The following is a 13,742-nucleotide window of genomic DNA, read 5'->3' as shown; positions in this document are numbered from 1 at the left end:
TTAGATACTGGTCCATTGGCTTTTAATTAATCCACTAATCATAATTAACCAGTCTTCATGTTCTTGTCCCCTCTCAGACACAGACTCTGTTAAAATGTCGTCTTCCTACAGTCACCGACCAGCAGCTGAAATAAAAACCAATCTTACCTTTTTCTACGATCCTCCATCGTGTCCAGTGTAAAACTCCTCAAAGTTAACATCAGTACCATCATCATCCAGCTCTAATTCAGTGTTAAATGTACATTATGTCCTTCAACAAAAATAATTCAGCTCCTGACTCAAACTCCTCATTGAACTCTGAACTTAGTAGGAATGAGAAACAGTTCCTGGACCTGTACAGACTGATACCTCCACACAACACTACCCAGACTACTTCTCCGTCTTCTACCCTTCAATACTTCTCTGAATTATAAATAACACGTTTCTCCTGATATAAACTGTGACAATTCACAGAGTTACAGTTTCTTTACTGTCACTGTTTATCAATACTGTCAGCCCCGCCCCTTTATATTAATGCCTCCGTCCTTCCTCGTCTCATCTCAGGGATTTAATTGGTCATATAAACAGCACGTGGATGAGTTCAGGGATTTGATTGGTCATCTAAATATCAGCGTGTTAGCCTGTTTCTTCCTCTCTCTGAGTTTTTCTCTGAAGAATCTCGACAACTAATAAAAGCTTAAAATGAGGAATTCATCAAACATCAGTTCAGGATAAATAAACTTTTCTTCGAGGCGGAATAAAACTAATGAAACATGGACCTCTGAATCATCACAAGGTTTGTTATTTATAAGATATCAGATACTTGGATCCTTTCCCAACAGGAACCTGAAACTTTTCATAAACAAAATGATGAGAAAAGACAAGATTAGTAAGAGTGAAGTGAGGAGGAGGAGGAATTGAAGAGGATGAAGAGTGGAAGTGTCTAAAAGAGGAGGTGGTAGAGTTTTAAGTTTGTTTAACAAGATCTAGAGAGTGAGAGGATGATTGAGAAATGAAGGAGAAGTGAACTAATGGGAAATGTACAGAGCTGTGACAACTACAGAGGAATAAATCTGATGAGACATAGATTAGTACAGTGCTTCTCAAATAGTGAGGCGCCGTGCGATGCTGGGGAAACATGTTTTTTGCCGTAGTAGAATAAAGTGTAATTGCACATGCACCACAGTAGATGGCAGTAGAGAGTATTAACTCTATGTTGTTATTGCACCGAGTTTGGAGCGGGAGGTTTGAAGTTTAGTGAACAAACCATCAAGAGACACATGAAAAAATATTTAACAGGGATGAAAAGAAAGACGACAGAGACGGAGATAAAGAGACAAACGAAAGTCACCGGAAAACTAAGACGAGGAAATATGAAGAAGGTTATGAAGAGAGAAGCAGAGTAGTGTAGAGAAGCAGGATCCACTGTTAGGACAGAAGATGTGAGGACTCTTCTTCCTTTTGTACCTAACTTCTCTTTGTGAGACTGGATTCTCTGCTGTTGCTGCTCTGAAGACCAAGAACTGATCCCAGATAAACACTGAACAGGAGCTGAGAGTTGATGGATCCTGTTTTAAACCCTCTTTAAAAAGCTGTGAACTGCAAAACGTGCTCATTGTAGCTTTAATCCTGACTTCCTTATGTTGATAAAAGAAAATAATCAGCACAGATTGTTTTATTGTTTTTGTTTTGTAGGTTATTTTTTGTTTTGTAGGTTATTTTTTATTTTGTAGGTTATTTGCTGCAGACACATCAAAAAATAATTGAGAAGCACTGGAGTAGTAGAAGCTAGGCTAAGGTCAGAGGTGAACATTTGTGAGCAGCAGTATGGTTTAATGTATAGAAAGAGTACAACAGATGTAGTATTTACTTTAAAAGATGCTGATGAAGTATAGAGATGGACAAAGAGAGCTGCACTGTGTCTTCATAGATCTAGAGAAAGAGTAGGACAGGGTGTGGACGAGGACAGAGAAGTATGTTATACTAGTGCAGGACATGTATGAGACCTGTAAGACAGTGGTGAGATGAGCTGTAGGAGGAGTTCAAGGTGGAGGTGGGTCTGTATCAAGGATCAGCTCTGAGCCTCTTCCTCAGTCTGGTGATGGACAGACTGACAGATGAGGTCAGACAGGAAACTCCATGGACGATGATGTTGACAGATGACATGTGATCTGTGGTGAGAGCAGGTGGAGGAAAATCTAGAGAGGTGGAGGTGTGATCTGGAAAGACGAGGAATGAAGGTTAGCAGCAGCAAAACAGAAAACATGTGTGAATGAGAGAGAACCAAGTGGAACAGTGAGGTTACAGAGAGCAGAGGTAAAGAAGGAGAAAGACTTTAAGTAGTTAGAGTCAAAGATTCAGAGCAACAGAGAGTGAGGAAGAGACGTGAAGAGGGGTGTGAGAGCTTGGACTTCACTCTTCTACAGGATACAGTAGATTAAAAGCTGATCTGTGGTCACGTGTGGTTTGTGAAGTATCATACAAATATCCAGTCTAAACTACAGATGAAGTATGTGATAGAATACTTGGATTGTTTTTGTAGTAACTATACAATAAATACTGTTAATGTACCTTTATTTTGATAGTTGTTCATTTTGCTGCTCTGTATAAATAATAATGACTCTGATTGAGCTGTTTATTTGGAGAGGAGACAATTTCAACTGGAAAAAGGTGGCTTGCACCCTCCAGGTTGGGGGGGAGATCCTCCCTCAAGTGGAGGAGGTTAAGTATCTTGGGGTCTTGTTCACGAGTGAGGGAAATAGGGAGCGTGAGATTGACAGACGGATTGGTGCATCGGCAGCAGTAATGCGGTCGGTGTACCGGTCCGTCGTGGTGAAAAAGGAGCTACCGGTCAGTCTACGTTCCTACCCTCACCTATGGTCATGAGCTTTGGGTCATGACCGAAAGGACAAGGTCGCAGATACACAAGGGTGCACCCTTAGTGATAGGGTGAGGAGCTCAGTCACCCGGGAGGAGCTCGGAGTAGAGCCGCTGCTCCTCTGCATCGAGAGGGGCCAGTTGAGGTGGCTTGGGCATCTGTTTCGGATGCCCCCGGGACGCCTCACAGGGGAGGTTTTCCGGTCCTGTCCCACCGGGAGGAGGCCCCGGGGAAGACCCAGGACACGTTGGAAGCACTATGTCTCTCGGCTGGCCTGGGAACGCCTCGGTGTCCCCCCGGAAGACCTGGAGCAGGAGGTGTCTAGGGTGAGGAAAGTCTGGGCATCTCTGCTTAAGCTGCTCCCCCCGCGACCCGGCCCCGGATAAGCGGATGAGAATGGATGGATGGACAATTTCAAAAAACATCAGCACTGAGAGGCTCTCAGAATAAACTGAAAGTGAAGTGACATCTTGTACAGTTTAAGACACACAAGGGTGAAAAATATACTAAAATCACTGATGACAGAAGAGTTTGAAATGTTTTATATTACAGAACATTTATTGTTATTAGTTACAAATAATTATAAGTAATTAAAGTAAATTAATAAGTTAATAAGAGTTGTAGAAATAGTGTTTAAACAGATTTGACAGCTGTTGATTCACTAAAGTTTTTCTCTGGTTCTTCTGTAATTTCTTCTTCACCTCTGTCTCCTCTCACAGGGAGAAGATGATCTTCAGGATCCTGCTGCTCATCAACCTGATCTCATGTGTCTCTGGTTAGTTCACATCTTCACTTTATTCTCCAGCAACTCAACAATTATTAATAGTTCAATAATTCAAGTTGTCACTTTGTGTCTGTGTCTCCTCAACAGGAACATTTGTAGTGAATGAGACACAGACCTCCTATCAGGCAGAGGAGAACCACAACATCACACTGGAGTGGACGTTCACTATCAGACCTCACACATCCTCTAACTCAGTGAACATCTTCTGTTCTCTGTTTCCTGACCACAGTCACTTAGTCCTGTTTCATCTCCGTGAAGGTGTTGAGGTCTCAGAGTCTCAGGATCAGCAGTTTTCAGGAAGAGTCCAGTTTGACAAAGACGTCCTCAGAGAAGGACGAATCAGACTCCGACTGTCCAGACTCAGGACTAATGACTCAGGACTATACCTGTGTAAAGTGAAAACTGATCAAGGTTGGAGCTCTGACAGATGTCGACTCAACGTCACTGGTGAGTTAATCTAAACTCAACATCAGCCTGAAAATACAAACATTTTTAATTTACACTGATAAAAACACAAAGGAAGCAAAGAACCAACAAACATTGAGATTTCTTTCTCAATAAAGAGTTTGTGATCAGCACAAAAAAAAAAAAAATATTAGGTTTATTTAAAAAAAATCCTTCTCACCACCTAAAACTGAAGAAACTAGGAATCTTCCTCCCTCATGTCCGTATATCAAGTATAAAACAGTTAGTTTAGAATAAAGACCAGCTCTGTCTAAAAGATACAATATCCACTTACTGACTTCTCTAAAGATCACCAATCACCACATTATACAGTTTGTTGGCCCATTCATTAAAAAGAGGTTACTTTCATTTAAACTGGATAAAACCTTTGACCTTTTGGACATTTCCTGTCAGCTGTTAACACAAATGAACAGAGAACTGACATCAAGTCTCAGTGACAGTGATTTCTCTGACAGATGATGATATGATGTGTTCTTTACAGCAGCTGCTGATCAGCACAAACCTCAGAGACCAACTGTGAGTCCACCAGCAGAGGGTCCAGAGAGGATCTACCTCTACACTGGACTAGGACTAGGACTGGGACTAGGACTGTTACTGACAGCAGCTCTACTGACTGTCGTTATTCAAAAGTGTCTGAGGAAGAAAGAAAAGAAAGACAACCTTCATATGGCAGAAAATACAGAGAGTTTATCAGTAGAGTCTGGATGACTTTCATCAACAGTTCTCAGGAACAAAGACTGTTACTTAAACATCACAGAAGTCATTAAATATAATTCTTCATGTTTTTAGTTTTGTTCCATACTAATGTTAAAGATGTCTACAGCTCCACTGCCCTCCCCCCTCTAGGAAAGTCAGATCACAACCTGGTCCATCTCCTCCTACAGTACTCACCTTTGGTTCAGAGGCAGCCTGCCACCATTAAAACCCTGAAGAGGTGGACAGAGGGGACACTTTGAGCTGCAGGAATGATTTGAAAATACATAAGACAGGAGGCAGCAAAGAGGGTCCAAAGACTGTCTGTCAGGATCAGGGAGGGGAAGGAGGCTTACAGGAGGAAACTGGAACAAGCACCAGCATAACGACACCAGGGAGGTGTGGAGGAGCATGAGGACCATCACTGGCTACAAGTCCAGCAGCCACTCGACCCCCCTCGACCCCCACCAGTTTGCCATCATACATCTGCTCCATCACACCTACACCCACCTGGACAAGCAGGTTAACACTCCTCTGATTTCCTGGATCATGGCCTACCTCACCAACCGTCCACAGTACGTCCACCTGCAGAACTGTGTGTCTGACACGGTGGTCTGTAGCACAGGTGGTCCACAGGGGACAGTTCTCCATGCTGTGGTCTGCTGGGGCAGCAACATGAAGATGGCAGAAACTAACAGACTAAACAAACTGATCAGGAGGGCTGGCTCTGTTCTGGGAGTGGAGCTGGACCCTCTACATCTTGTAGCTGAGAGGAGGATGCTGTCCAAACTCCTCTCAGTCCTGGACAATCCCTCCCACCCACTGCACAGTGTGTTTACTGGACAGAGGAGCACGTTCAGCCAAAGGCTGATAAACATTAAATGCTCCACAGAACAACACAGGAGATCCTTTCTACCTGTGTCCATCATTCTTTTCAACACCTCTCCCCTCTGTAAGAGGTGGGGGAACTGACAATTGATGTTTTATAATTGCTGTCATTCCACCCTGGACTATTATTATTGACCAGTTTTCATTCATCTGGCATGTTCTGTATATATACTGAGTTTTTCTCTATTGATGTTATTGTGTATTTATGTTGGTGTGGATCTTTCCTGATTGTGGTTTCAGTTCTTCCTGTATGTGTTGAGATCAACTGTAATGAGCCGTCCCTCTGATGTACTCGTTCCTTATTCTGTCTAACCTGGTCACTCCTAAGGAGAACCTCAACATCTTCATCTCTACTACCTCCATCTCAGCCTCTTGTCTCTTTCTCACTGCTACCGTCTCTAACCCATAGACCAGAGCTGGTCTCACCACTGTCTTGTACACCTTTCCTTTGAGTCTTGCTGACACTCTTCTGTCACACATTCTGTCCATCAGCATAGCAAACAAGAAGGGACTCAAAGCTGATCCTTGGTGTAGTCCCACCTCCACCTTGAACTCCTCTGTCTGACCTACAGCACATCTCACCACCGTCATACTTCTCTCATACATGTCCTGAACTAGTCTGACGTACTTCTCTGCCACTCCAGACGACCTCATACAGTACCACAGCTCCTCCCTCGGCACCCTGTCATACGCCTTCTCTAAATCTACAAAGACACAATGCAGCTCCTTCTGACCATCTCTGTACTTTTCCATCAACATTCTCAAAGCAAAAACAGCATCAGTGGTGCTCTTACGGGGCATGAAACCATACTGCTGCTCACAAATCTCCACCTTCTTCCTAAGCCTGGCTTCCACTACTCTTTCCCACAGCTTCATTGTGTGGCTCATCAACTTTATTCCTCTATAGTTGCTGCAGTTCTGCGTGTCACCCTTGTTCTTAAAGATCAGAACCAGAACACTTCTCCTCCATTCCTCAGGCATCTTCTCACTCTCTAGAATCCTATTGAACAGACTGGTTAGAAACTCCACTGCTGTCTCTCCTAAGCACTTCCACACCTCCACAGGTATGTCATCAGGACCAACAGCCTTTCCACTCTTCATCCTTTTCAGAGCCTTCCTGACCTCATCCTTTCCAATCTCTGCTATTTCCTGCTCCACAACATCAACATCTTCCTCCCTTCTTTCCCTGTCATTTTCCTCGTTCATCAGCTCCTCAAAATACTCCTTCCATCTTTTCTGCACACTCTCCTGGGTTGTTAGCACCTTTCCATCTCTGTCCTTAATCACCCTTATCTGTTGCACATCCTTCCCATCTCTATCTCTCTGTCTGGCTAGCCTGTACAAGTCCTTCTCTCCTTCCTTTGTGTCTAACCTGTCATACAGCTCATCGTAAGCTTTCTGTTTGGCCTTTGCCACCTGCGCTTCCTTGTACTCCTGTCTACTTTCCTCAGTCCTTTCTACATCCCACTTCCTTCTAGCCAACCTCTTCCTCTGGACGCATTCCTGTACTTCCTCATTCCACCACCAAGTGTCTTTACCTTCTTACCTTCTTTACCTTCTGCTCCAACAACTAGTCTCTCTCCTCTGGGGATACTCTCTCGAGGCCCGGGTTAACAACGACCGCCATCAAACTCACTCCAGAATCTCTCCTTCTCTTCTAACTCACAGCCAACCTGTGGAGCATACCCACTGACTACATTCACCATCACCCCTTCAATTTCTAGCTTTAGGCTCATCACCCTGTCTGAGACTCTTTTCACCTCTAGGACATTGTTCACAAACTCCTCCTTCAGGATCACTCCTACCCTGTTTCTCTTCCTATCCACACCATGGTAGAACAGTTTGTATATACTAAGTGCTTTGCTGCCCTCCCACTTCGTCATATTTCCTTGTCTTAGTTTTTGGCTGACTTTCGTTTGTCTCTTTATCTCCGTCTCTCTTTCTTTTCATCGCTGTTAAATATATTTTCATGGTTTCTCTTGAGAGTTAGTTTACCACAAAACACGTTTTATTGGGTCACACGCGCCCCCCCCCCCAGCATCGCACGGAAGCACTGCTGTAGGTTAACAGCATCGGTGGCGGTCGTTGTTAACCCGGGCCTCAACCGATCCTGTACGAAAGTCTTATTGATGATTCGCATGGTTATTTTGGCAATTTTTACGCCGGATGCCCTTCCTGGCGGCCTATTTATCCATGCCCAAAGCCCAACATAAAAAGTTCAAACTTTGTGCCACTGAGAATGTGATAAAATAAAAACAGATGAAATTAAAACTTCTCTCTACTTTAATTCTTCACATCATTAAAAGAAAGTTGGAGGAACTGAACCAACAGAGGAAACAAATATTCAAAGGAAATGTTCAGAATCAGGAGAAACAGAGTGGATGTATTTACTCAAGGTGGATGTTAAACTTTGAGCTACTTTCTTCCACTTGATGATTTCATTTCACTGTTTGTTTGTTCAGGATCCTGAAGATCATCTTCTCCCTGTGAGAGGAGACAGAGGTGAAGAGTCACAAACATCAGATCTAAGTTACAGGTTGTAGAGAATCAGCGCCCCCTGCTGGAAAACAGAAGTTAAAAGTGTAGTTCTGAAATAAGAAGTTTGTAGTTTCTAGTGTACTTATACTGTGAAAGTAGAGGAGAACTGGGTTGGTTGTCACACTTTTTATTCAGATCCCTCAGAAACTGTGACTTTTTAACCTTCACTTTATTAAAGTTTCAGCTAAGAATGAAGTGACTTTACTTTATTAAACTTATTCTGTTCACAACATGTTGACACTTTTTCCTCCTCTGCTCAGTGAATGTTCTTCCTGCTTCAATCCTCTCTTTCTCTGTGGTATCACTGAGTAGGGAACTTGTCAGGGTTTTTCTTTTTCAGGTCTTCTTCCTGGGTCCAGTCTTTGGAAATGGCTTCAACTCCACTGGAGTAGTTACTCTGAGTCCAGAGCCAGTGGAAAGGTCTGATGAATGAAGGACAGTAGTAGCAGCCTGTGATTGGGGCATTTTAGGAGCTGTTCTGTGTCATTTAGACCAATTCATCTGCACATGTTGAGGTATTCAGATCAGCAGCTGGACTGGGGTCAGGATTTTTCCTCCAACAAATGGTCCAAAAAGTTGACTCACAGGAAAATTAAGAAGGGGGGTCCTGTTCCCAGTGGCAGAGACAGCACAGGAGACAGTGACCAGGGTTCCTCTCTCAGCAGATGTCAGAGATCCCACCTGCTTGTAGCCTCTCCTGGCTGCCACTTTGTTTTCTTCATGGACAGTGGTAACACCAGTTTCATCCATACTCCAAATGGACTGGGACTCAAGCTGGTATCTTGCTGTCACCTCCTCCTAGTTGTTGAAGAACTGGTCCACATTATGCTTATTAAAAGCTGTGACACGTGAAAGACTAGTGGCTTCCAGGGTCCTGATTGAGAATGATGGACGTCTCTTCAGAAAACCAGAGAACCAGTCTACACAGAATGAGACAAACCAAGTTTCTGTTCTAGTCTAAAACACAACAGTTCCTATCTAACTGCAGATAACTCAGTCTTTATAGTGTAAGAGGATAAACTTGGTGATGTCCACACCAGCCTGCAGTCCTCCTCAACCTGACAGAAACTCCAACAGCCCCCTCTAGAGGTCTCCTTGGTCCTCTGCACCGTCTGACGCAGCAACACGCTGCTCCACAGGATCTGCAGCCCTATCACTCCTCACCACTGCAGTATTGTTTGTAGGTATCTACTGTACTCTACTAAAAAAGAGGAAACCCCACTCCTGGTACCAAGATTTGAAGCCGGAGACATGGAGACATTACACCATCTGCAGAAGTTTAGGTCATGGGACAGTTCAGCGTCTGTGTTTGATATGAACCATCAGTGGTTGTAGTGGTAGTTCTAAACCCAGAACATAACTAAAAACATAGTGTTGCAGGTGACTGAGGTTGTTATATTGAGAGCATCCTGAGCGGCTGCATCACTGCCTGGTTCGAGAACTGCACCATTTCGGATCGCAAGGCCCTACAGCGGATAGTGAGGACAGCTGAGAAGATCATTGGAGTCTCTCTCCCCTCCATCACGGACATTTACACAACACGCTGCATCCGCAAAGCTACCTGCATTGTGGACGACCCCACCCACCCCTCACACCCAATCTTCACACTTCTGCCATCAGAGAAGAGGTTCTGGAGCATTCGGGCCAGTTTCTTCCCTCAAGTCATCAGGCTCCTCAACACACACACAACAAACTGAACCGAGCACACACATACACACACACACACACACACACACATACACACACTGAATGTGATGCTGCCTATTTACAAACTGTTATAATGTTAACGTGTCTTTATTTTGCACAAATCATTTCAACTTGCTGTTCTTGCAAATAATCTCCACCATCGTTTTTATAGTACCTCAGATGTACATTGTACATTTCAGCTACTGGTCGCTGATGTTTTTGTGTTTTGTCTTCAGATGTCTGTCTGCACTTTCTCTTTGTGTTCTTGCACTGTTTGCACTAGGTTGCACAGGATGCACTTTATGGCTAGGACTACTTAGCAGTCCTCAGCTCCATGTTCTGTCTTGTTACTGTCTTATGTAGCACCATGATTCTGGAGAAACGTCTCTTTTCATTATGTACTGCTTCAGCTATACATAGCTATACAGCTATTCTTGACTTGACTATATTGAGAAAGAGTCAGTAGCAATTTCGTCTGTTTCTAAATACACACAAGAAGGAGTGTTTGGAAACATCTTTTAATTCCATATAATTGATGTTTTCATAAATAGCAGTCTCATGCAGCCTGCAATTTGTGGCTTATGTGATTCACGTGATCTCAGAAAATCTTTATCCATTTGACTCAGTTACTGTCTGAGGACAGCGGAGATTTGCAGAGAGTGAACACAGACCTCTGAACCATCACAAGGTTTGTGATTTGAAATTGATCAAATACTTGATTCAGTTCAGAGCAGGAAACTGAAACTGTTCCTATTTAAAATGATGATGGAGAACAAGTAATGTTTTTAAACTCCATCACAGAAACATGATAAGAAGTTAAATTGATGAATAAGTGGACGGTTCACAGACAGAGTTTGACAAACTGTGTAAAATGTGACGAGCTGACAGTTTAAATGAAGAACAGCTGGTGTCTGGTTAAAATAATGTGTCTTTCTCTGGGAGGAATCAGGAACTAGTTATTAGCTGTTTATTCCCATTCTGACCTGAGGTGTTGTCTTTGTGTGGAGTTTGTCCATAAAGTCAAACACTAAGAAAAGGAAACATGAAGTATTCTTCACAGTACAAGTACACCATCAACAGTTTTTAGTGTTTTCCAGCAGAGGGCGCTGAATCAACAGAGTAGATGAAGATGTTCTAATGTAAAGTGTTCAATCAAAAACCAAACAACCAGGAGTCGATGTGGTTTTGATTCAGTTTCCTCTCTGTTTTTCTTCTTTTCCTCTGATCTGTCTGATTCCATTTCTCTTTGATCTGATGTTTGTGACTCTTCACCTCTGTCTCCTCTCACAGGGAGAAGATGATCTTCAGGATCCTGCTGCTTATCAACCTGATCTCATGTGTCTCTGGTTAGTTCACATCTTCACTTTATTCTCCAGCAACTCAACAATTATTAATAGTTCAATAATTCAAGTTGTCACTTTGTGTCTGTGTCTCCTCAACAGGAACATTTGTAGTGAATGTGTCACAGACCTCCTATCAGGCAGAGGAGAACCACAACATCACACTGGAGTGGACGTTCACTATCAGACCTCACACATCCTCTAACTCAGTTAACATCCTCTGTTCTCTGTTTACTGACCACAGTCACTTAGTCCTGTTTCGTCTCCATGAAGGTGTTGAGGTCTCAGAGTCTCAGGATCAACAGTTTTCAGGAAGAGTCCAGTTTGACAAAGACGTCCTCAGAGAAGGACGAATCAGACTCCAACTGTCCAGACTCAGGACTAATGACTCAGGACTGTACCTGTGTGATGTGAAAACAGATTATGGTCTGAACTCAGGTCGGTGTCGACTCAACGTCACTGGTGAGTTGATTTTTATTGAACTCAACAGCAGCAGCTGTTCCGGTGTGGTATTGGCTCAATAGGTAGAGCAGTTGTCTGCCAATCACAGGATTGATGGTTTGATTCCCGGCTTCTTCTGGCACATGCCAAAGTGTCATTGGGCAAGATACTGAACGCCAAGTTGCCCTAGTGAGTCAGGTCAGCTGCATAGCAGCCCTGCCATCGGCTTGTGAGTGAATGGGTGAATGAGATGCAGTGTAAAGTGCTTTGAGTACCAGCTAGGTAGAAAAGTGCTATATAAGTGCAGAACATTTACATTCAGATTTTCTGTCACAAATCTAAAATCTTTTTCTTATCATCTTGTCATTCAAAAACATTCTTCTCACCTTCTTGTCCAGAGTAAATCCAAGAAGCTTCCTGAATCGTCCATGTTTTTCTGTTCTTAACAGATCAGCACAAATCTATTTTTTTATTAGGTTTATATTTTAAAAGAAATATCTAAACCTAATCACTGTCAAGTCTGAGTGACAGTGATTTCTCTGACAGATGATGATATGATGTGTTCTTTACAGCAGCCGCTGATCAACACAAACCTCAGAGACCAACTGTGAGTCCACCAGCAGAGGGTCCAGAGAGGATCTACCTCTACACTGGACTGGGACTAGGACTGGGACTAGGACTGTTACTGACAGCAGCTCTACTGACTGTTGTTAATCAAAAGTGCCTGAGGAAGAAAGAAAAGAAAGAAAACTTTCATATGGCAGAAATAAAGAGTTTAACAGTAGAGTCTGGATGTTGCTCATCAACAGTTCTCAACACAGAATCAAAGACTGTTCGTCCTTCATCTGATTTAAACTTCACACAATTCAATTGTTAAATTAAATATCATTTTTTTATGTATTAAATTCTGTTCATATTATATCAGTGTGAGTTTAAATGAGCACAGTTCACTTTATCTGACTTCACCTCTGTGATGAAGACTGTAAACGGTCCTGTCATGATCTTCATCAAGTGTTGACGAGGTGTTTAGTCCAGTGAAGTCAGTTTTAGTTAGAAAGGTAAATATATTGTAGCGACCCAGAGGTTGGGCACATTGTTCTGTTGGTGTTTGACTGTTCCAGTTCCTGTTATGTGGTTCTTTTAATTGGTTCTTTTATTTTGTAGTGTATATAGTTGTGTGATGTCAGGTGTGCTTCCGGGGGTGACTAAAGACTGCACTGAGACCTGTTGTCACTGTGTGTTCTGATTTATAAAAATAAAAAGAGTTGTTCACTCTGAGGCTCGTCACAATATGAATTAAAGACTGAATATGTATAAATTAAATCTAAAACAGGTTTAATTCTCTGAATCTGTAGTAAATTACTGTCATTAATCAGTTGTACCTGTAAATATCCGGTAGCTTCATTCTTCATAAAGATGCTAAAGAGTGAAGTCTGTGTGTCACATCTTTAGTGATTTTCTCCTTTTCAGGTATGAAAACCCTTCGTAATTTTTGAATCTATGACCAGTAAGTCAGTAAATGCTGTGTTGAGTTTGTTTTATGATGTTAACAACTGTTTTAATAACTGTATGAACAACACAGTCTGTTTCTGCAGTGATGGATTTAGCAGTAAGCTAGCAAGTGTGGTACGATGTATGTTCAGTGTAACAAGTGAAAACGAGCTGTGTTGTGTCTAATGTGTCGATTAATGTTGGTGGAAAACGTGAAGAAAACCCGTAAAGAACATCTGCATATATAGAAAGTATATAACGGAGGGAACCTGTTGTTCCTTTGGGTTTATTTTGGTTTGTATGAATGTAAATCAGATGTGAGCGTCCAGGTTATAGTCAGTGTCAACATGAATGATTAGATTTACAAGTTGTTTGTGTGTTTGTTGAAACATGTTACTGTTACCTACTGTATGTTTACTGACAGTGGTAAAAACAAATGTTTGTTTACAATTAGTTTGAAACAATTAGATCCAGAATGGAGGAAAACTGAACAGAATAATGAGACATGAGCTCAGGTGACATGTTGTGTATTTCTATTAGTTTGTTACTGTAAAACAGG

General features: G+C 42.4%; 1 protein-coding gene across 1 annotated transcript; it reads left to right on the top strand.

Moving 5' to 3' along the window:
- Nucleotides 1-7,853: 7,853 nt before the first annotated feature.
- On the top strand, nucleotides 7,854-12,747 carry LOC117153008. Its single transcript, XM_033326545.1, has 5 exons — nucleotides 7,854-7,928; nucleotides 8,566-8,645; nucleotides 8,741-8,892; nucleotides 11,462-11,713; nucleotides 12,265-12,747. Exons 1-5 carry the CDS (start codon nucleotides 7,854-7,856, stop codon nucleotides 12,567-12,569), a joined length of 864 nt encoding a protein of 287 aa, XP_033182436.1. The 3' UTR covers nucleotides 12,570-12,747.
- Nucleotides 12,748-13,742: the final 995 nt, after the last annotated feature.

This window comes from Anabas testudineus, chromosome 18 (genome assembly GCF_900324465.2).
Source record: "Anabas testudineus chromosome 18, fAnaTes1.2, whole genome shotgun sequence".
Taxonomy (NCBI): domain Eukaryota; kingdom Metazoa; phylum Chordata; class Actinopteri; order Anabantiformes; family Anabantidae; genus Anabas; species Anabas testudineus.
This window is presented reverse-complemented; position numbering and strand designations above follow the sequence as displayed.

What these genes read in the sequence shown, in the direction of transcription:
- LOC117153008 (XM_033326545.1), top strand. Translation starts at nt 7,854, where the DNA reads ATGCCCTTCCTGGCGGCCTATTTATCCATGCCCAAAGCCCAACATAAA. An exon ending in AACTTTGTGCCACTGAGAAT is followed by an intron (nt 7,929 to 8,565) that starts GTGATAAAATAA and finishes TTTCTTTTTCAG; the next exon opens with GTCTTCTTCCTGGGTCCAGT. An exon ending in GTGTCGACTCAACGTCACTG is followed by an intron (nt 11,714 to 12,264) that starts GTGAGTTGATTT and finishes TGTTCTTTACAG; the next exon opens with CAGCCGCTGATCAACACAAA.